This window comes from Rhineura floridana, chromosome 5, assembly GCF_030035675.1.
Source record: "Rhineura floridana isolate rRhiFlo1 chromosome 5, rRhiFlo1.hap2, whole genome shotgun sequence".
Taxonomy (NCBI): Eukaryota; Metazoa; Chordata; class Lepidosauria; order Squamata; family Rhineuridae; genus Rhineura; species Rhineura floridana.
Window position 1 is genome coordinate 53,118,600 of NC_084484.1, and position 24,900 is coordinate 53,143,499.

General features: G+C 41.6%; 1 protein-coding gene across 1 annotated transcript in view; it reads right to left on the reverse strand.

Moving 5' to 3' along the window:
- SH3RF3 (SH3 domain containing ring finger 3) overlaps positions 1-24,900 on the reverse strand; it is a 473,231-nt gene that overhangs the window by 122,111 nt on the left and 326,220 nt on the right. The window contains exon 3 of the mRNA XM_061626756.1: positions 11,528-11,623. Coding sequence (XP_061482740.1) covers positions 11,528-11,623 — 96 coding nt within the window. The remainder of the gene's footprint in view (positions 1-11,527; positions 11,624-24,900) is intronic.

Here is a 24,900-nt window from a genome sequence, read left to right on the forward strand (position 1 = left end):
CACAGTAGCATAGAATAATTGGATGAAACAGTTGCCATGGCCATGATGAATGTGGGGGTATATATATGTCTGTATCTAACCACCATTTTAGCTGAGTTATGTACTTTGCTCCAGCTAAGTGCTTGGCTGAATAAATAACCTTAAATCAGGCTTTGGCTTCATTATTGAGTCTCCTCCATTCCACAACAAGTTCCAAAGCATAGGTACTGTCACACTAAAGGATGGTTTGTGGCACCTGTAACATGGAAAGAACACCTTGAACATGGCCTTGTAGCAAATCAGCAACCAGTACAGATTTCAGAGAAGAGGTATTAAGTGCTGATAGGGTCTCCCTCGTGTCAGCAATCGTGCCATAGCATTCTGCACTAACTGCAGCCCCCGGGTCAGGTAGTGCTGCATGGAGATTTCTGTGATCTTGGCTGACTGGCTGCAGGATTTTTTTAGTTTTAGGTAGGAACCCTGACTGGTTGTGGGATGCTGAGTTTTCCATCTTATTCATAAGAATCTTGTGGTTGGTATCATGCTGCATTTAGGAAATCATCACTGTCTTTCTTTTTCTTTTTCTATTTGCATTTCATTTACCTTTAACCTCACTCCCTTACATCCATAGAAGTAACAACAGTGCTTCCATGTGGTCAGCTCAACCACCTTAAACCCACTAATGATGCACCTTGTCATTTGCATGATGGCTTGTTTCTTGCCCAATAGTGGTAAAAGGGAATTCACGTACTGGGGAGTGTGGCTTCAATTGCTGTTGTTCCCAATCTAGTGCCTGTGAAGGTAGACCAAACCATTTGTGTTTTCTCTTTGTGAATTATTACTTACTGGAATTGGGTTGGTTGTTAAAGTGAGTTTATAGCAGCCCAAAGAGTAGGGGGGAAAGAGTAGAGAATCTTCTTAACTCTTACTCATTTCTCAAACCTCTCTCTGCAGTGAAGGATCAATTCTGCAAAGATGTTTGGAACAGCCATGTTAAAAGGCAGGCAGGGCATTCCAGGCAGGGGGTTGCCAACCCTGCTTGGATATGGATGTCTTTGCAGAGGATCCCTAGTCAAGCTTTACCAACAGCACAATTCTAACCATATCTACTCAGAACTAAGTCCTTTTGAGTTCTATAGGGCTTAGTCCCTTAGTACGTGTGTCTAGAATTGCAGCTTTCAAGGGCATCCATCTTTATTCCTGAGTGCTCCCATATAACATCTCCACAACACTAGGCTTTCTTCCTACAATGGCCTTCTGGTGACTGGCCTGGCCTGAGGGCACTTAAACCCTTCTTGCCAGAAGAAAGTAGGCTTATTTATTCGTTACTGAGGGTCTCTAAGCAGCTGAGAAGTCAATGATCCCATCACATCAGCTGGACCCAGGAACACCCTAATTTAGCTAAGATTTCTATCTTAATTTCCAATCAGAATTTTTTTTTGTTTGAGTGATATGTTCCAAGCAACTGTGGTTGATGCTTAATGTATCATGCTTAATGACATCACTAGGACCTGCCTCTGAAATCTCAGGGTTTGGGATGCTTCTGACCTGTCAACCCTACTCTGGAATGTTAAGTAAAAGCATCCTGTTCTGCCTGTTTTATTGCTTTTTGTTTGAAATAGCCAAAAGATAAATTATGAATTGCCCATTAATAAGACAGCTTCTGCTCCCCACAGAGATGGGGTAAGGCTTTTATAACTGGTCTTCTTGCATTATTTTCCTTGCCTTTATAACAAAATAGTGCTCTTTCATTATAAAAGAAAGAGACTTTAAAAAATGCAAGGGAACCAGTAATTAAAGCCTCCCCTTGCTTTGTGGGAATGGGGACAGGGATAACAGCTGACTAGCTGATAGGAAATTCACCAGCAATCCCCCAGTTGTATTGAAGAGGAAGAAATAAAGCAAGCAAACCCAGCAAACAGGAAACTCTGAATTAAAGGCACCGCTATACTTAAAACCTCAGTAGTGGTTTGCCTGTTTGGTGTAGCATTGGAATTATGTTTTATTGGTGGGGAAAATAGTCATAAATGAGGTCTGAAAAAAACATGAGAGGGCAACATGGAAAGTACTTGAGTGCAACATTTTGTAAAAACATTCATCATAAAAAGTGAGTGAGTAAAAATGGTACTTCCAGAAAAAAAGGCTAGTATTGAAGCAAGTTAGTTCTGTGAGCACAACTCACATTGGATTTAAAGAAAACTGAGGCTCCTATGTTTCATAACAAACTATTTTTAAACTGAGGAGTTTCAAAAGATTGTGGCTCAGCTGTTATCCCTATCCCCAGTCAAAATTCCACTGGGAAGTCTGTTCCATGAGCTTAAGAAATGTTTTGAAATCTAGCCTTTGCTTTGTTCAATAAAGTCCAATAATTTTCCTTCCATAAAACCGATTAGGCAAGAGGAAAAGTAGTGGTTGTGGCAGTTGGGAAATCATCATTACCATCGCCATCATCATAATTATTAAAGTTGCTGGTAGAAAATGACAGATTCCAGTAATGCTCACTATTAGAAACAGTACTTGGATGCCCTAACATATAACATTGCAAAAGTCTGCAGGGCATAGAGCTAATGCAATTTCATTTGAGCAATTTTGAAGAGCTACAACTCATGCATGTGCAAGATTCAGAAAAAATGATTTTGTAAACTGATATGGTATATGAATTATGCTTGCTCTCCTTTTTAAACTGTTTTGTAGATGGAATAATATTTTTGAGTATAACAAATCCTGCACCTCATGTGCCAACAACTTTTTTAATTAAATCTATAAATTATTCTAGACTTGTCCAGTGTTTTTTTTTTTAATAATGTCTACTAGAGCATTGGTGCATACATAGAGCTCTCCCACCAGCAACCACCTCCCTAATCATTCCAATGGAGGAAGCAACTGCACATGCTTATTCCTTCACAAATATGGTTCTGCTCCCTTAATGAAGAGAAAAGCCAGACTATGCTGTTCCCTGCACTGGAAGGAATATATAGAACTTATCCCCATTACCGGAAGACTGATTAAGCAAAACTTCAGATTCACTGTGTATCCACTTCACAGTATCCCTATGAGATTCCTATATCTGTTTTATTCTCATATATATAATTATGAAGTTTTAAAAATTGCCCTCTCCTCTTCTTCTAAGTATTTGGACAAATGAGGCTCCCAAGAAGATTCTACTAACAGCAAAGACTGTTATGGAAAGCTCTACACAGTAGCTTTCAACATTGATCACTGCATTGTTATGCAGTTGTTAATTTATGGCTGGGCAGGGACCAGCAAACGCAGAGCATATTTTTCTAGAAAGGGTTCACCCACCGTGAAAGACTGTCTCCGACACTCACTGCTGTGATGTCAGAGAACACTGATCCTGTGCAGACTTTCAAGTACCTAGTGCCTGTTCACGCAAGCTTATGGGTCACATTCAGCAGAGAGTTAAGTGTAATCAATATATATATTTGCTAGACCAGAGCATGAAAATTTAGACACAACCACTCTGTAACTGAGTTGCATATTTCCCTTTTGCTTAAAAACCCGCTAAAATATAGCAAAGCTCAAATATAGAACTATTCAGATGTTAGTCCTTTCCTACTCTAGGACACATCCTTCTTTAACTTGACAGTGATTATTGCATCCATGAATATTTGTAGAGATTCTAAGTGAACCAATATTTTTCCCTTTTCAGTTCTTTTTTTGCAACAATCAGGGAACATATATTTACCAGCAGGATTTAAACAATATCTTTATTATTTGCCAACAGTGCAATTTCTATGATACGATGGGCCAAAAGGAATGCTGTGTATTAGAATAGTTTGTGCTTTGGATGGTATGTCACCATAAGCTTGCAAAATGAAAATAAATGATGCATGCAGCAACAATAAGTACTAATCCCCAGTGAGCAGACTAGGAATTCTCTCCTCAGTGACTACAATATTTGGATAGAAAATGTTACAGTTGCATTGTATCTGAGCCAAAAACCTTTAGGGGTGGGATGAGGAGAATCTTCCATTTTCATAACTGTTATCAGGAATGCTACACATTCTGAATAGAGTATTCAAAAGACACCTTAAAGTTTGACAGTTTGAAGACACTGGGGGGGAGGGGGAATCCTTGAGCAGATTGTTCAATCCCTTCATCTCATAACTCCAGATGAAAACACATCATGGCTCTTCCTCAGCTGTGATTTGCTGACAAGTGGCACTCTCTAGTTGCGTTAAAGGCTCCATAACAGAGCCCAAGAGATATGCCTCAGTCTTTGACTTATGGGGTTATTCTGTCAGAACTTCTGTTGTGGATGCCAAGCTCTGTTGCAGTCAGAATGCACCATTTGGCAATCTTAGCTTTGAGTTTGCATTTCCTCAGGTTCCTGATGGTTGTGACCCTGGTGGAGGAAAGGAGAAACAGCAGCAGTGTACAGTAGGGGGGAGCAGGAGCAACGTCCTCCTGGAGGTGCTGTGTTCAGCAGGATTTGGCAGGGTGAAGTAAGGATTTGGCAGGAGAAGCTCTGGGTTGGTGTTTTTTCATTTCAGGCATCTCACCACCAGCAACAACCCAGAGCTCCCTCGATCTCACCACTGCCTCATCTTGCCTCATCTCTGTTCTAGCAAATCCAGCCCCTGGATGCCCCACTGCGGTGCAGCTTCAGTTGCTGCCCATTAATTAAGTAATGCTGGTCATGACAGAAGCCATAATGTAAACAAGAACACACTGAAAAAAAATGGAAAAGCAGAAGAGACTGGGAATCCTTGCTCTGTAAATCATATGCTTGCCTCTATGATTTGCAGCAATTTAGATGAGATTAATATAAAAACATACCATTTTGCAACATAGATGGGAAGAGGAACAGTGTGAAACTGTCTAATGCAGAATTGTCAGTCTTGTGTATACTTATAAACTGAAATCCCACTCCCTGGCAGCCCTGTTGAATGTCAGGTGTAGTAAAATGCGTTTCTCTCTATAGATAATTGGATTTTTTTTCTTGTTGTTTACATTGGGATTATACTCTGTCTATGCTCTGGAGTTAATTTACCTGAAAGCATATTAAAAGCTTAGAGCTGATTCACACAGGAGCTAAACTTCATATTAAAGATGAAGCTTTTCCCATCACGATAGATTTTCATTGTTCACACATCTTTCAATCCGCTATTTTCCACTACTTTCCAATCCACTGTTTTCCAGTCACATTTATTACCACTGTTTCCCTGTTGCCCCACCCCCAGATTTACATGTTTGCTCCCTCCGGAGTATTGCTAATGGAGAAGAGGAGGGGGTTTGCTGAAGCCGGGATAGCGTGGGGGTGCAATTGACACAAAAATATTTATTCTGTCAGTTTCATTTCCTCCCCACGTATTTATAGCAAAACCCCTTTTTTATTAAGTACTTATGAAATGCAATTTTTAGTGGAAGTGTGTGTGTGAATGCGTGCGCGCGCCTCCTGTCACATTGGTAATTAGGCATCGGGAACTCAGAAAGGAGAGGGGGGTGCAATTCCCATGACTGTTTGGGCTTAAAGGCTGAAGCCGGGAGAGGCCTCACCATGAAATCGACATGACACTGACTAGACCCCCCCTCCTGTTCCTAGTAAAACCCTTTCTTCCTTTTTCTTTTTAAAAATTAGGTAGTTGGATACAGGTTTTTGTGCGTGAGTGTGAGTGTGTGTGTGTTAGAGAGATGCTGCTGCAATGAAAAGTAGTTGCCGCTGCCACCCCCACTGTGCAGGAAAGCTATGGGGTGGGGGAGTTCAGCTTCACTGTTGCGAAGCCCGAGGGACTTTGGGTGGAAAGAGTTCGAAAGGAGTGAAGGAAGGCAGTTTATTGGGTGAAGGGTGAAAGAAAGGAGCAGCAGTTTGGGACCAGCCAGTTGGAAGTTGCTTCTTGAGCAACAGGAAGTGAAATGGAATTCATGGAGAGTTTAGTGAGCGGAGAAAGAGCAGTATCTGAAGTGACGATCCACCCCCCAGCAAAAAACTTCAGAGGAAAGTTTTTCTCTGAACATGGGAGGAGGGCAGTGAAGCAGAGGATACTTCAGGGGAAAGTTTTTCTCCGCCTACATGGGTGGAGTGTAGTGAAGTGGTTTTTCTTTCACTTACTGCATTTTCAACAGGTTGCTTTGATTCGGATTTAAAGGGAAAAGCAGTGACACACCTTTCCTTTGTCTGCAACGTCATGTAAACTGTGCAAATTAAACAGGGGTTCAGGTGGCACCCATCTCATATTAAATCTCTGTGTGAACCAGCCCTTACTTTCAGTGAGGCCATTCTTCCCAAAGTACCTCTTCAAATGGAAATACATTGACTATTATCTTTCAAGAGTTACCTGACTAGGAACAGCTAGGAAGCCTTCAGAAAGCACTGCTTAACAGAGCATCAGTGCAGAGATAGGGAACCTGTGCTCTCCAGCTGTTCTTGGACTTCAGCTCCCTGACCATTGGCCTTGCTGGCTGGAGCTGATAAAGAGTTGGAGTCCAGAAGTTTAGAAAAAAAGTTAAGGATAAATAATACATAAATGTAAGAACTTTAATGTATCAAACAATTAAAGCAAACTTTAAATTCCAAACTTAAGCCAAAGGCACTGTTATGAATATGGGGCTGGAATGGATGATCCCTGTGGGTCCCCCTTCCAGCCTCTGATTTGGAATCCTGGGCCTTGGAATGAGGAACTCGCTCTCCTGGTCAGATGAGTCTCTTTTGTTAAGCTAATAGAGTGGGTAGGTAGGATAATGGGTCTATCAGTTGCCCAGCAACTGGTGAATGGGCCAGGAAGATCCTTTTGTCATTGAAACTCTTCAGGAGAGTGTCCCCCCCACTTCCTGGCGGCTAGCAGAAGTTTGTGCTTTGAGTGTTTTTAGAATGGTCTAGAGCAGCCTTTCCCAACCAGTGTGCCTCCAGATGTTGTTGGACCACAACTCCCATCAGCCTCAGCCAGCATTGCCAATGGCTGAGGCTGATGGGAGTTGTGGTCCAACAACATCTGGAGGCACATCAGTTGGGAAAGGCTGGTCCAGAGAAAGGGTGGTAACTGGAGGCAGGCAGAGAGACTGGCTCTCTGCATCATGGCATTTGGGGTGCCTCCTGTAACAGTGATGGAAAAGCTAGATATTGGACTGCTGATGCCTTGAACCCCTCCATCCTAAGCTCTGGTTGGAATGTGTGTAAATAAATAAACCATATTTCATAAAGACACCACTGTCTCCGCTGACCTTCTTCCCAAAGGAAACCAAACCCTGGATGAGCGCAGGGACCCTGGAGATCTCACCGCTCGGACATTGGGGAGGCGCACAACAGCACTTATATCACCAGTTGATGAGACAAACACATATTGTTAAAAGAGAATAGTTCAGGGGATGGAACAAGCTTCCATTCAGCAGAGAGCTCCTCTCCAGAGACTGCCAAACTCCAGGCCAGGGCCGGCTCCAGGAATGCCGGGGCTCCTGGGCATCAGCTTGCCCTGGGGCCCGGCATGTGTGTGCGTGTGTGCGCCTGTGCACACACGCACACGCCCCCCACATACCGGTCTGCTGTCTTTTACCATTGCTCTTAACGAAGATGGCAGCTGCAGTTTCCCTAAGGGGATGACGCCTCCGCCGCCATCTTTGTTGATGGCACGCATGCGTGCTATGTGCACGCATCTCTGCCATCAGCTAAGTTGGCGGCAGGGGTTTCAGTACCTTAGGGATACCGTGGCCGCCATCTTCGTTAAGGGCAATGGTAAAAAACAGCAGACAGGTAAGTGGAGTGGGGCCCCCGCAGATTGTGGAAAGGGAGCAGAGGAGCGGCTGGGGGTGGCTGGGGGCCCCCCTGTAGCTCCAGGGTCCATCAGGCCAGTGCCCCACCTGGCTGCCCTTTAGAACTGGCCCTGACAACAAGTAGGCAGAGCTAATGTGCTTGTCCCTGTACTTCCCCACAACATGCAGATTAAGAACCAGGAGTGGCTGGCATAATAGGATGGAGCTGAACTCCCAACAGTGACATTGCTGCCACTTACCAGGCAGAGTGGGAATGGGAGGTGGCAAGGGCGGGGCTGCATGAGCATAGCCAATCTAGTGCTCTAGTGCAGCCCTGACCTTGCTGTTGCCTGTAATGGTGCTGTTGGGAGGGTGGCTCTATGTGTCCCTGCCAGAGCTTGGAAGTAATTCATCACAAGTAATGACTTACTTGTAATTCATCACTTTTTTGAGGAACAAGTGGGTAATTCCTTTACATTTTGATTGTAATAGAACTAGGAGTAATTTTTATTACTTTTGTGGAGTAATTGTAATGTTTCCAGCATTACGTTTGGGCATTACTTGGGAAGGGGGAGCAGGGGAAGTCTTCTGCTCCTCTGATTGGTGGATGAAAATCATGTGCCTCAAACTGGGCTTCTGTGTAGCATCGCTCTTCCCTCATGCTCTGTGGGTAGGAGGCAACGAGGGAGGAGGTAGAGAGTGAGACGGGGTGGAGTGGAGAAAATAATTGATTAAAAAAATGGATGGTGGTGGTGAAAAATGGAGTGGAGGGGAAAAGGAGCTGGAGGACAAGAACATGGATAAAGGAGGAGAAGGAGGCAGCAGCAGAATGGAGATAAAGAACTGTGGATGTGAAAGATGATAAAGTGAATGTGTGTGTTTGTGTGTGTGTGAATACTGTGTTTGCACTTGGCACACAAAGTGGTCTCCACCACCCTCTCTGGCTACTGCGCTACATTTGCAGTATTTTAACTTTTTTGCATCTCAGGGGAAAATATTTGCTTAGGTGAGTGTCCCTTAGCTGGTGGCAGGGCAGGGTCTGGGAGGTAATTAAGTGAGAGAGATTATGCTTGCTGGCTGAGTGGGGGGTTGCACTTGGTTTGACGTGCAAAGTTCTGAATAGTGGCCTCTGCTTCCCTCCCCACCTCCTTTACCAACGGAGAGACCACCATTGCTATCTTATGGATAAAAAGAATTATTCTACTACCTCTGTACGTGTGTGTTTATTTTTAATGTTGTTTTAAGCTACTTAGATGTGCAGCAGCCAAGGCCAGCACCTTGTAGCCGGTTTTTTAAAAAGTAACTGAAATGTAATTGTAGTGATTACTTTTGAGGAAAAGCTAAGCAATCAGTTACTTTCAGAGCAATTGTAATTGTGACAGTAATTACTACTTTTTGGGGTCATGTAATTGTAACTGTAATTTATTACTTTTTAAAAGTAGTCTTCCAAGCTCTGGTCCCTGCTCCACTGCACCAGCTGCTCCTGTTAGGAAAACTTAAAGAGGGCTACTGTGTCAGACCTATGCCTCAACAGTTCACATTTGTCTGTCATAAGAGAAGTGACAAACATTCACTTTTTTCTCTTTGTCTCAGGAAATCAGTTCATGAGACAACCCCTCTCCCCACCGATTTCATTCAGGCAAATGTGAGCTGTGCATATATTGTCTCAAAAAGCTGCAGTACCACTGAAGAAAGAGGCCTTAGTTGATGTCAAAATGAGTTAGGATTGATGGTAGACCTTATGCTTTCAGTTCTCAGAATGTTTTTTACTGCAAATTTCTCTCAATATTCCTTTACCCTAGTAATTAGTTTAGTCCTGGTGCACTGACTGAATATGAATGCAACAGCTAAGAGAAGCCCACTGTGTATTATTTAATCAAATAAAACTGCCTAACATAATGAGAATATCACCAGCCATTAAGCTTCCATAAGCAGCCAGTGTTTCAACAATAGTTACTAAATCCTTGTTTTAAAATTATAGCTCTTGTCACAGTTGTGGAAGTTATATCTACAGTGCTTTATTTAATACTGGCTACTCCTGTAGTTAACAATCAGATAGCTAGTAAACTATTTTTTTCCCTTCCTGGCTTTTTGAAGAGGGTTATGACACTGGCAAGGGCTTATTTGTGAAGGACATTACATTACCACAGTCCACTAAGGCCATGATTCTCATTTTGGTATAAGCCAGGAACAGTAGTAGTGGTTCAAGTCAGAAACAGAACCATAACAGAGTCAACACAGAAGCTTTCTATGCTAAAATGTGCTTTTTAAGTCAGCTGTAGAAATCAGCTGGTTCAAACAACCACAAGATGAAGTTTTAATCTGATTTTAAAAAAAAGAAAATATTTTCCTTGAATACGATTTGCATCATTTATTAGGGGAAACCACCATAACATTGAAATGTGTAAGGCATTAAACATTCCCCACTGAAATACCAGAAAACTGCCATTCTATCTTGTTGCAAGCCTACATAAGGGCTGAATAGTAAAGGCAGAGAGCTGCAAGGAGCCCCAACGGTCATCCAATCCAACTCCCTGTAGGATTTCTGTGATTAAAAGAACACCCATCAGATGCTCATTTAGACTCAATGCCTATGTGATCTTGGCAAAATGAAGTACCAAATCCTTATGGTCAGGACTCTGTGTTAACAGTTGTGATGTATGCAAGCCACAATAATATGGTATGGATAGATTGTGTGGGTAGTTCCCATACCAACACTGCACTTCCATTTATTGATAATTATAATGCTTTATTTTTTTGTAAACTGCTTAGAAGTTTTATCACAATCAAGCATTATATAAATGCTATTAAATAAATAAATAAATATAAATAGATTATATTCTAATATCTACTATAGCTAACTTGTCCATTTGTTTTAGGAGAATGATAACATATTCTAGGTACTTCCAAACAGGTGTTTATTGTTAGATCATCATGCATGCACATTTTTTGCAGCATCCATACAAAAATGCCAGCCTGCATTCCCCACCATCCATTTAATCTGGATTTAAGCTTTTCAGAAAAAAACCCGATGAAGTAAAAAAGCCAAAAAACTATTGCTACCAACTTGTTTGTCATATTCAAACAACTTGTTTACAGTATTAAGCCCCCACATGGAAGTCTGCTTTTTAATGGTCAATATTCTAAGTACACTATTATAGGAATGCATCCTTCTGTTTTGGCTGTCACACGACTTGGCCAAACTGTGAGATCAGTATTTGCATACATTACCAATGCAAGTCAGAGCCCCAGTTGTGTGACAGTGGATATCCACAGGTTATTTCACCATCCAGAAAGTGCAATTGTGGTCCTGATATGTAGGCAAAGACTGTTCCTAGGCAAGGGTATTTCTAATAAGCCACAAAATTAAAGCATTAGCTTGGTTAGCAAGGATTTGGGTATTACAGCAGCTACCAGTTGGGTTAGGAGAATTAAACAGTACATGAGAGAAACATGCAAACAAAAGACAATGGGACATAAATGTGTAATTTATAGGGAACATATTTTCCAATTCTACAGAAACTGCAAATCAAATGAAGGTTTGGCTGTGATTGTTGTCTCCCATTTCCTGTATGTATCAATTGAAATTAACATACATATACTACATATAGAAAAGCCTTCCACAATTTTCAAGAGCATGCAGGCTGCACTGATTTAAGATAGACTGAACTAAATTTTCTTTCATTAGATGGTTGATATTAGAGCTACATGGCAATTCTACAGTTTGCATTCTTTTTGCCATCCAAGGGACTTTGCATTTCACTCTTTTAAAAAAAAAGAAATGCCAAGATTATAGTAAACAGCTTTATCATTCAATAATCAACCACATGGTAAAACTTACCTCTACATAGAGAATAGGAAATATTCCAATCTTATCTCCCAGCATTCCTTCTGCCCAATTATCATCTACTCTCCTGATGACAGTCAAAATTTCATCCTAAAAAATGACAGAGATAACACATAACACACAAAGAGGCATATTTTTACACATTCCTATGGAAATATGCACCTCATAAATCACCCACAAAACAAAACAGAAGAAAACATTCCAGGAAGCAACCAAAGCAAGACAGAAGGAAGCATTCCAAGTAGCAACTATGTCTTTTATAAGAGGAAGACATGGCTAGTTACACTTTTATATCTACTTTTCCCATCATCAATGTAATAGAAAGCCCAGAGAGACCAATTAACATTGTTTAGCCATTGGAATTCCTATAGGTCATGTGTGGGAAACCTCTGGCCCTCCAGATGTTGCTGAACTAGAACTCCCATAATCCTTCACTGTTGACCATGTTTGCTAGGACTGATGGAAGTTGTAATTCAGCAACATCTGGAGGGCCAAAGGTTCCCCATACCTGCTATAAGTTATATGCTATTAGTCTTGTAAACTGCTTAGACATTTTATTGCAATCAAGTAGTATATACATTTTGTTAAATAAATAAATTAGTCATCTTAATGTGTTTGAAGAGTATTCTAACTCTGTAGGAACAGGGATGGAGAACCTGTGGCCCTCCAGATGTTGTTGGAATCCAGCTCCCATCAGCCCCAGCCACCAAGGCCAATGGTCAGGGACCATGTGATTTGGGGTCCAACAATATCTGGAAGACCACAGTTTCTCATCCCAGGGTTAATACATCCCCTTGAATGCTGATCCCTTAACAAAATGAAAGGCTTATTGTTACAGATTAAGTGATAGATATAAACCATGTCTCTGGTTATAATATGAAACAAGACCATATTATATTTCAACCCTGTACTGATACAACAAGTTCTAGACTGTACAGAGAATTTCCAATTACTTGAATAAAAAAATATAAAGTGATGATTACATTATATAGAATATATGTATATATATATATTCTTTCTCTCTCTCTCAAAATGAAACTGTATGTAATCTATAAGAATATATTGGTTCAAAATGTTGACCAACAATCCCTTTCCTCTTGTTATGTTTACTTAGCTCATGCAGTCTTTCAGAAGAAGGTACTCTGATGACTGAACACGTTGAAACAGGAAGACACATGTCCTTGCCCAGTGGACAAGCGGTACCTGCCCAATTTCCACTCTCACTGCAGCTGTGGAATTTGCATATAAGCATGCGGAGAAGTCAGTGGGATGACACTCACTGGCACTCAGAATGCATAATGTACTGCAGAAAAGCACAGCTGTTGCCAGTGTTGTAACATGCCTTTGAGCATCACATTGAGAAATTGTATGGATCACTCCATGTCCTTTTCTAACTGAGAGATTTAAATATCACATTATATGTGCAAACCGCAGATGTAAGAACATTCGTCTCTATGCCTCCCCACTAATAATCTAACATGGGTTTTATCAACCTCCTTCCTAGTAAATTCTGTACAATCTTGCCCCCCCCATGTTGCAAAATCTCCTTATTTTGCAATTGTGATAATTTTGCACCATCTGTTCTGGTTCATGGACAGGGAGAAGCAGCTATGCAGAGCACTGAAGGACCACCCTAATCACTGGGGATCTTATTCAGCCTCCTGTCTGGCTTCTGAGACTGGAGCAGCCAGTGTCCACAAAATTTCAAGTATATATTTGTAGCTAAGTACTAGAAATATAAAACAAGCCCTAACATTCTTGGGGAGCTGGAACCTTTGCCCAATACCACATTTTGGATTTGCTGTGGAATTGTGCCATACACCCAACCTAGACCTGACCATAATCTCTTCCTACATGTTCCCAGAGTTCATCTCAAACCTTGGATCTGACAGAGGTGAGTTCTGTCTGTTTTGACTGGCTTTTTATGTTCTCTTTGACTTTAAAAGGTCTATTTGTTAACATGTGTCCTTAGTCATACATCACACACATGTGCGTGTGTATCCAACCAACACATCTTGTGCGATCTTCAGCTCAGAGTCATGGCACAAGTTACAATTAGGAGAATTACACCTATACTACAAAGTATTAGTAACTGGGTGACAAAGCAAAGTTTAGATGAAAATAATAGTTTATTACAAAATATGAACGTTTAACAAAGATACACAGTCAATAGAAGCAAATATCAGGACTGTACAGGCAGAACATTGCTTGGACCAACAGCTTCTTTTAGTAGTTAGTTATACAGAGAAACAGATGGAGGCAGGGGGATTACTGTTGCCAATAGGGAGAGAGATGGGCACTAGGGATCTGGCCAGCTGCATGGCAGACCTAGCTGCCTCAACAGGGCAAGCTTGTAATATAAACTACATAAGGTTTTGCCAGTGTGAATGGCAGGAAAAAGCGTCAGGAGAGAGGAAGCAGGGAAGTGATAGACGGAGAGAAAGATCAAAGCACTTATCTTTACCTGTTCCAGAAAGGAGGGACTCTGTAGCAGCTGCCCCTCTGAAAACTTACTGTGTTTGTTTTATTCCCATGCACACAAAGGTGACAATGAGGAGCCAATATAGGCAGGTCTTTTTAGGTTCCCTTGAGCTCCAACTGGTGCAGTCTCCAAAGCAGACTGACTTTGCTTTCTCCCTGAACCCTCCTAACTGATGAACGAGATAGCTTGAAGGAAAAACACAAGGCTATGCATTCCTTCAGGTTCCTAACTAGACCAAAGAACAAAATAACAAAGACAAAAGATGGGCTGGAAACACTGGCGAGAAAGAGGTAAGCAGGGGAGCCAAACTAGGATTAGAAGATTCTGCCCCAGGAGAGGTCCCATAACGAACAATTGAGTTCCTGGGAACAAAACTCTTAAATGTTCTGCTTTTTCAGGGGAGGGGCTTACCTGGAACAATAGGGAAATGATTCTGAAGTTCTGGGGCACTTTTCCCACAAAAGAGGAAATACTTTGTGGTATGGTGCTTTAATCTTGCCAGGGCTATTGGTTAACCAAATAGAAGACTGTACTTATGGAAGCTGTCTCCAAAAAAAATCAGGCTAGAGCAGGGGTCATCAGCCCATTGCTCCCAGGTGCTATGGCACCCACAAAGGCCTTCAGAAGGAAGTCTAGAGTTTGAGCTTTCATTTAAAAAAAGTAAGTCTCTAGCCAGTGGTGTGCTGATAAATGTTAACAACCGGCTCTCTGGAAAAAAAATGTATGCATATATATATATATACATAAGTTTATTATAAATGTTACTGATATAAAGGATGTGTAGCACACAATTTACAAATATTAATAAAATATACAATACTCTTTATTTTAAAAAGGCGGTTATTTTATTTTAAGGAGGTGGCAGGACAAGGCAGTGTAGTGTAGCAATGAGGATGTCTGATTAGGATCTGGGTTGAAATCTCCATGGTTAGCCATGAAAGCTCACTTGGTGGCCTTGGGCAAGTCACTCCCTCAGCCAAACCTACCTCACAGGGTTGTTGTGAGGATAAAATGGAGAAGGATCAGGATATAATACTCATGAAGCCAGTGAAGGGTACAGGTGGACATCACCAGATGGTCAATATAAGAATCAAATTGATTATATAATTGGAAACAGAAGATGGAGAAGTTCCATACTTTCTGCAAAAACAAGACCAGGAGCAGACTGCCGTACAGATCATGAACTAGTCGTATCGAAAATCAGAGTAAAGCTAAAGAACAACAACAAAGCAATCATAATGCCAAAATACAATACAAATAACATCCCAGAAGAATATAAAGATCAAATAAGAAACAGATTTGAGGCTCTAAACTTAGTAGACAGAGAACCAAAAGAACTATGGAGTGAAGTCAGAGATATTATCAGGGAAGAATGCAAAAAGACAATACCTCTAGTGAAAAAGAGAAACCTCAATGGATCTGAAGAAACTCTTAAAATGGTTAAACAGAGAAGGAAAGCAAAAGCAAAAGGAGATAGAAGCACGGTCAGAACCTAAATGCAACTATACAATGACTAGTATGTAGGGACAAAGAAAACTATTACAATAGTAATTGTATAGAAATAGAAGAGGACAACAAAAAGCGAAGAACAAGAGCCCTATTCCAAAAGATTAGAGAAATGAAAGGGAAATTTAAACCATGAGCAGGAATGCTAAATAATCAACAGGGGAACACACTGACTGACCGAGATGAAATAAAAGGAAGATGGAAGCAATACACTGAAGAACTATATAAAAGAGATGCAAGGATGAAAGATTCATTCACGGAGGAACCATGTGATGAAGAACCAGAAATTTTAGAATTTGAGGTAAAAGCTGCTCTTAAAATACTTGGAAGAAACAAATCACCAGGAACAGATGGCATACCAATAGAGGTGCTACAAGCTACTGAGACTGAATCAGTCCAAAGTTTGACTAAAATCTGTCAAAAAATATGGAAAACTAAACAATGGCCCACTGACTGGATGCGTTCAATATATATCCCAATTCCAAAGAAAGGGGATCCCAGAGAATGCAGTAATTATTGAACTATTGCCTTAATATCCCATGCAAGTAAAGTAATGCTCAAGATTCTACAACAAAGGCTCTTACCATATATGGAGCGAGAAATGCCAGACGTCCAAGCTGGATTTAGAAAGGAAAGAGGCATCAGAGATCATAGCGCAAACATACGTTGGATAATGGAACAGACCAAGGAATTTCAGAAGAAAATCACCCTGTGCTTTATAGATTACAGCAAAGCCTTTGATTGTGTAGATCATGGAAAACTATGGAATGCTTTAAAAGAAATGGGGGTGCCACAGCATCTGATTGTCCTGCTGCACAACCTATACTCTGGAAAAGAGGCTACTGTAAGGACAGAATATGGAGAAACTGATTGGTTCCCAATAGAAAAGGGTGTGAGATAGGGGTATATTTTATCACCCTATTTATTTAATCTGTATGCAGAACATATCATACGGAAAGCGGGATTGGACCAAGGTGAAGGAGGTGTGAAAATTGGAGGGAGAAATATCAATAATTTAAGATATGCAGACGATACCACACTACTAGCAAAAACCAGTAATGATATGAAACGAATGCTGATGAAAGTTAATGAGGAAAGCACAAAATCAGGACTACAGCTGAACGTCAAAAAGACTAAAGTAATGACAACAGAAGATTTATGTAACTTTACAGTTGACAATGAGGACATTGAACTTGTCAAGGATTATCAATACCTTGGCACAGTCATTAACCAAAATGGAGACAATAGTCAAGAAATCAGAAGAAGGCTAGGACTGGGTAGAGACTGTGAGAGAACTAGAAAAGGTCCTCAAATGCAAAGATGTATCACTGAACACCAAAGTCAGGATCATTCAGACCATGGTATTCCCGATCTCTGTGTATGGATGTGAAAGTTGGACAGTGAAAAAAGTGGATAAGAGAAAAATCAATTCATTTGAAATGTGGTGCTGGAGGAGAGCTTTGCGGATACCATAGACTACGAAAAAGACAAATAATTGGGTGTTAGAAGAAATTAAACCAGAACTGTCACTAGAAGCAAAAATGATGAAACTGAGATTATCATACTTTGGACACATAATGAGAAGACATGATTCACTAGAAAAGACAATAAAGCTGGGAAAAACAGAAGGGAGTAGGAAAAGAGGAAAGCCAAACAAGAGATGGATTGATTCCATAAAAGAAGCCACACACCTGAACTTACAAGATCTGAACAGGGTGGTTCATGACACATGCTCTTGGAGGTCACTGATTCATAGGGTTGCCATAAGTTGTAATCGACTTGAAGGCACATAACAACAACAACAACCTGTAGTATTTTTTATAGAAATTGTTGTAAAGACCTCAACCCAAAAACCTATGCAGACTTTCTTGAGAATATGTCCCATTGTGCTTAGTAGGACTAGCTTCCAAGTATGTTATACTTAAGATTAGGCTGCAAAGCACTTTCCATGCTACACTTTTTATGTATAACAACTACTACAATTTTATAAAGTGCATGTCACAAGCAACTCCACTGAAGTTTATTCCATTTAAAACTAAGAAAGCCACCAGCATTTCAGTGCTTGTTTGCATGATCAGGCACACCCAAATGCTTATCAAGGCAAATCAACAAGTTTATACTGACAAGGGAGTACAGGAATGTACTGTAGGCATAACCTATGCACATTGTTTCTTAACATACTATGCACAGAGTGATGTGCTATGAATATAATAAATATATTCCTATGTATATGATAGAGAACTAGAACTGCATGATTTCAGTGATGAACATACTTGGGTAGTAAGTTTATGAATGGTAATTAAAGCCTGGGTAGTCAGTGTTGATTCTGATAGAGCTGTTATTCTTTCAAACATTTAATGCCATGTGGAAATCCAGCTTTGAAGGGTTCCTGGCATGAAGGTGCATCAATGGGAGGAAGCTCCTCCTGCTGAATCTTTACCTGTTATGCAGGTTTTAAAGGCACAGAAAAAAGTTGGCAACCTGTAGTGTAGTCATTCTGCATCAAGTTACACACTTCAACATCTACTGTACAAGTCTATGCATGTCTACTCAAAAGGAGCCTGCTGGATATCCCAGGTATATAGGACTGCAGCCTTGCTTAGATAGACAAGGAATCCACTCCGCACTATCTGCTACTGTTACAGTCACCATTAGTATGGCCCCTCCCCCACTTCCAACAGGATGCTCATATAGGACAAGTAGAAATTCAACCGTGTAAGTTTCTCCATCACTGTATTTTTGTGTATGTGTAAGCTTTAACGGTTAACATTTAACCTGTTGAAAGTCCACATCATCTGCTAAGGGGGAGGAATCCTGTCAGCCAGCCAGCCCACCAAAGTACTGAACAGGGATTCAGCATCTTCCTCAGATATAACAAGTAAAAATGCATCAGGCGAGAAATAAGTAACGATGAGGAAGAGAGCAAAAAAATAACAGGATACAAAAGGCCTTTTCTCCTTGACTGTCCTATATATGAAGTCTCATTTGGATGCGCATGAAGAAAGTCAGTTTGCAGTGCGATTTTTTTAGACATGGCTCCCTAGGAAGCGTTTTTAGGATTACAGCCTCTCAATATACTGTGTGTATGTATGTATGTATGTATATTGGTAGCAAAGCCCTACTGTACACAATTAGACTGACGCCCAAGTAAATGTGGACAGGATCGGGTGGACTGTAACAACCTCTCTTTGAAGTCTCAAACAAGCCAATGGGCTTCCCAGATTCAGGTGCCAATAAGGAACTGGATAACCAACTTTAGCGTCTTCTGTCTGGGTGTGGATTTCCCCCATTGTTCAAAACCAGTTCTTTCAGGCCCCGAGGGGAGGAGGGAAGAAGAACCAAGTCCCTCCCATGCAAGTTCGGGAAACCCAATGAAAAGGAGAAAGCAGCTCTTCCCCTTTCTACTTCCTCCCTGGGTATTGGCTCTTGCGTGCCATCGCTTCTAACATGTTTTTTTTTTGTTCCTCCCAGCAACAAAGGGGAGGGGGAGTGAACTTTTCTTCTTCCAGAGTTTACCAGATTGTGGAGGCTCCGTTTCCTTGTGGTCACTTCTTTCTCTGGCCCGCTTGTTGTTGCCTTCACTCGTTTCCCACTCTCCTGTTCTGTGCAATGCTTCGCTTTTAATAATGGCTGTTTAACAAACAGCTCACAAAATTCCCGAAAATTTAACAATCGGCTCTCACGAGCCAGTAAGAGCCGGCTCCAGCACACCACTGTCTCTACCCCTCCTAGAAAGAAATTTATGGAGCAAAACGTGCAAGTACCCTTCTAAGCCATTTATGTGAAATAAGCCAGCCTGCCTGCTCCTACCTGTTACTGTTATTAGCCAATGATAAGTTAGAGGTGTGATTGATAAGTGAGTCATTTGGACAGGAATCCCTGCTGTTTTGCCTTCCTTTTTAGTGCACTTATCCTGCTCATCAATTTTTTCCTAGTCCTTGGAATCTCCATAGTTTGTCCTTCCTTTTTCCCTAGCAACCAGGGTGAACCTTTCCTGTGCTGAGTTCGCCTGAGATCAGGCAGTGCCTAGAAATTATTTTCTGCAAATACTACTATACAATACGTGTGGATGAATGTTAAAAAATGTCCCACCGCACAAAAGGCAAATATGAAACTTTGCAAAGAGGCTTAGGTATGTTTCCTGCTTTGCAGAAGCTAAAGACTAGGGTCTCATTAAGCATCCACTGAATAGTTAACTTACAGTACAATGGTATACATGTCTACTCAGAAGTAAGTTTATTTGTGTTTAATGGGGCTTGCTTCCAGGTAAGTGTCTAAAGGATGGCAGCCTAGGCTTTGGTTTAGGGTTGGCATTGGAGAAAAATTGGGGTTTTATGCCTTTAATGGGTATGTGGTGGGCAAAAATTCAACATATCAAGTATTTTCTAGTATGGAAATACAATTATGGGAAAAGCTTTACTATGACTACCATTTTGTGACTGGTGCTCCCAGCATTCTCTCGAAATTTGAAATGTGCCCTCTGGTCCAAAAAGGTTGGTGACTCCTGGGCTATAGCATTACGTTCAAAGTCTTTACATGTGCTCCATAGACACTGAGGGTAAGGGTAAATTCCAATGAAGAGAGCAACCAGTGTACACCACAGCTCACTTCCTTTGTCAGGCTTGGATAAGTCTTTATACAATCACATAAAAAGTAAGCTTTTTGGAGTCAAAGTGCCAAGGCTGTGAAGCTGAGCTCCTCAGTAACACTATCAATTATTACAAACGTCTATGTTTGGAAGCTTACCAATTGCTCAGGGGTAAACATGCTTCTGCCTTCATGCCTTGCTTGTGGGATGATGGACTAGATGGACTCTTGGTATGATCCAGCAGAGCTCTTGTAGTGTTTAAATTGTTGTGAACCACCTTGTCAGGGCTTCTTGCTTTGAAAAGTGGGGTATGCATTTATTAAATAAATAAACTCATATGTGCTTAGTCTACATACCTAATATAGTGCTACTGTATCTTTTCTTCACTACCTATTCCACACAGTATATTGATTTCTTATAGCAAACGCTTGAAAATCATTATTTCAAATGCACCTTCCATTGCTTTCTGCTTTGCAGTGACATTTTATGTCCTTTCCTCTGTTTATTATAGCCAAAATGCTTTGGAATTAGTCACTGTCTGACAGTCTCTTCAACAGTATTGTTAAGACGAGCAATTCTACTTTATAACTACTGTCAGAAGCTATGCTAAAGATCCATCATTTCATTCAAGACTGATTATTTTTTTTAAAAATGTGTCTGTATGTACGTGTGTGGAGTCAGCTCTTTTTTCCGAAAAGAATTACATGAAATTATGTCTCAAACACAACTACATAACATGAAATGCCATTTAATAAAGCCATTTGATTGAGAAAGCATAGCCAAATGACTAATGGAAAGATTTCAATGGGATCATGGCACACACAGTTTTCCTGTCACTATCATCATTATTTGCCAGCTAGTAATAACAGTGTGCACCCATTTATAACCATAAAGAAAGAATATTCTTTTCAGGATAAATTGCTAAGTATATAATGCTAGTACTCTTGTCATGCATGGTTATTACCTGTGGAAAAATTATTCTAGTTTGTTAATGTGGGGAGAGGGTCATCTTCTCCCTTTCTCCCAGCTGTAAAATTGGTCACCTGTATGACAGGTCTCATATTAATTAAGGGCCTTATCAGGGCGGGCGCCAGGAATGCCGGGGCCCTTGGGCATCAGCCTGCCCTGGGCCCCTCCGCTCCCCTTCCGCGATCCGTGGCAGGAGCTGTGCTACAGATCGCAAGACAGTCCAGAGCTTTCGAGCCACCAGCCGAGAAGCCTCCCATGCCCGCCATCCACCCTGCCATCCCGCCATCCCCCCCTTCACCTACCTTGCTCTGTTCTTTGCGGCTGCGCGCGCAGGTTTGCCATCAAACAAGATGGTGGTCAAGGTTTTCGTAAGGGACTGAAGCCTCTGCCGCCATCTTGGTTGATGGCATGCAGCGTGCGCATTGCTGCCATCAACCAAGATGGCGGCAGAGGCTTCAGTCCTTTACTGAAACCTCGGCCGCCATCTTAATTGATGGCAGCCCTGTGAGTGCAACACGCGCAGCTGCAAAGAACAGCAGAGCAAGGTAGATGAAGCGGGGGAATGTCGGGTATTGCGGGCGGCTCAGTGGGCGGCTCCTATCCTGCGAGCCATGGCTCCTGCCGCGGATCGCAGAAGGGGAACACAGGGCCCCTCAGGAGCTCCTGTAGCTCTGGGGCCCTCGGGCCAATGCCCAACCTGGCCGCCCTTTAGAACCGGCCCTGGGCCTTATATTAAATAATCCTCCTTTGATTGTTAAATAATGGTCTGAGCTGACAACTAGAGAGTAGCATTATGAGTACATGTCTGGCCATATCCTGTGTAACTGACTAATGACTCAGGATGGCCTGGGAAATGTCTCTTTGTAGAAACCAGTGTATAGGAAAGGGATGGTGAATCTGTGGCCCTCCAGATTGTTGTTGGATTGCAACTCCCAACAGCCCTGGCCAGAATAACCAATAGACAGAGATGGTCCAATAGCATCTGGAGGGCCACAGGTTCACCATTCCTGATCTAGGAAATTGTTGGAGATTTCTCTGGAATGTTCTGAACGGAGAAAGCTAATAGTTTGAGGAACATGGCACCACTCCAGCTAAAGAGTGGAGCAGGGAGAGAGACAGAGAGGGAGAGAGAGAGAGAGGAGGGGTGGACAGGAAAATGTAACTATGGAAGCAGATTTGGAACAGACAGAGCAAGATACAGAGTGACACAGGGATAGGAGGGAAGAGATAGAAAAAGAGGATATGACCTCTAACTATGAACTCTAGAAGTAAGAGCATAAGAAGAGCTCTGCTGGATCAGGCCAAAGGTCCATCTAGCATGCTATTCTCACAGTAGCCAACCAGATGTCTATGGGAAACCCACTAGCAGGACCTGAGTGCAACAGAGCTCTACCCACTTGTGATTCCCAGCAACTGGTATTAAGAGGCATACTGCCTCTGTCAGTAGAGAGAGATAAAGTGTCTTGGAGTGCAGGTCTCTCTCTCTCTCTCTAGGAATGTGATGATGTAGGGCAGTGGATGTTAGGAATGATTTCCTGTTTGCCTCCACCTCTGCTCTACTTGTAGTTCTGTAACTAAAAGAAACATTACAAAAATGCCATATGTATCCAGTGACCTGAGAAAGGAAGACAAACAAAGGCAGTGCTGCCCCTGGAACATCTTACTTCTTCTGGAAATGGAGAGTGAATTATGCTGGAAAAATAAAGGGCAATAAAAATAACTATTAAGATTGTTTGTACTGATATTGCCAGCCTAAGAGTACAGTGTTGTACTTGACAAATAGCAGCTGAGGAGCTATAGGACAAAGCAGGAGCTCCATTACACCAGCAGAACTGAGTTTATGTCAGCAAAGCTGGAGTTATGATGGAGCAATCACAAGGATACACTGACACATCCCTGCGCTGGAGTATCTGCTGTGCTGGGGCAGCATAAGAATGAGATGACAAAAACAGGGCACAGACACAGGCAGGGCAGGGGAGAGGCAAACTTAGGACAAATCCTACATCCCCTCAGATCCCATTCCCATTGTAAGGAAAATAACATTCATGGGATTTAAAAAAGAAGGTAAAACACAAGAAACCTAACCCCCCCTCTACTTGCCTTGCAACATTGGAGTACTGGACTTGGTATACAAATTGGCAGTCAGCTGTACAAATTGGAGGTTGCAAAACCAGGGGGAAAATCCAGCAAAGCTGTGGGGCGTTTTTTTTTTACCTTGAACTTGCCTGCATTATGTGTACTAAGATATTAGAAGCAGGTGGCTACATTTGAGGCAATCAGTCCTGAGAGGACAGGATTTTTTTGGGGGGGGGGGAGTTGATGATGAGAGCTGGAAAAGGTTTTTGAACTCAAACGGCAGTAGATTGCTGTTGGAAGAAGCCTGTGGAGGGCAACATAGAAACCTGGCAAATGAGAAAAAGAAAGATCTGCACTTGCCTAATTAGGAATATGGTGGCTAGAAGGAAGATTCTCAGTTTGTGGGCTAAAAACATTGACCTTGACCTGAATTCCATCCCAAAATACATAGTTGCAATGACACACATTATTCTACATAAGTGAATCTGAAAAAATCAGATATCCCTATGCTGTAATTTATTTATTAAAGCAGTCATTTCTAAATACTGTCTATATAACTTTAAGTGAATCAGATGGTCATCCATAAAGCAAATCACTTCTCATTCTGTTCTTAGTTATGCTGGTTTGACACTTGCAACTCTACAGACTTCACCTGAGAGTCATTAACGGAAATGAGACTTAAATCCAGCCCAGGGTCTCTAGAATGCATATAGGCTCACTTTCTTTCTCAGCCATGTCAAAATGAAAATTTAAGCCTCAAATTCTCTGACAAAATCATATCAATGGCAACAGAGAGCTCATGCCATTCATGGAGGAGCTGAGCCAACTAACGTGAACAGTGTGTGGGATCTGAAATCCATCTAAACAGGAAGAGCTTCATCAGCAAGGTGACAGCTACAATTAGCATAGAAAAGCCTGAAGAAATAAAGACAGAGTGAAGTCACAAGATGAAAAATAGATTATTCGCTGTCAGAGAAAGCAACAGACAAGAGACAAAGACATAGTTACTAGGTGACAGGGTGTATAGTAGGAAATAAGCTAAATTATTATTATTATTCCCCCTTTAGGATGCACACCTTAACGTGGTGAGGGGGTTTGAGAGTGTTGAAGAAGCTGAGAGCAATGCCATCAGGAGTCTAGACCAAGAGGATAGACTCCTAGCAGCAGCATCCATGGCGGAATGGTCAAAGCTGAGACACCAGACTAAGATGCATCCAAACTCAGAGGAAGGGAATGGTAAACCACCTCTAAATACCTCTTACCACAAAAACCCTACGAACAGAGTATCCAAAATGCAACATGAGATAGTGCTGGAAGATGAGACCCCCAGGTCAGAAGGCACTCAACGAGCTACTGGGGAATAACAAAGGACAAATATGAGTAGAGCTGTGACTAATGACACAGCTGGGTCAAAGCCGAAAGGAAGCCCAGAGGCTGATGCACACAGATGCGAAAGGAGAGTCCGGAGTTGTACAACGCACACAATAGGAACATGGAATGTGAGAAGCATGAACCAGGGAAAGTTAGAAATTGTCAAGCAAGAAATGGAATGTATCAACATTACAATACTTGGTGTGAGTGAATTAAAATGGACAGGAATGGGACATTTTCAATCAGGCAACTACAAAACATTTTATGCAGGAAATGAGAAATCAAGAAGAAATGGGGGTTGCTTTAGTAGTGAGAAGTGACGTAGCAATTAGGAGCTACAACGCAAGGTCTGAGCAAGTGATATCAGTGAGATTA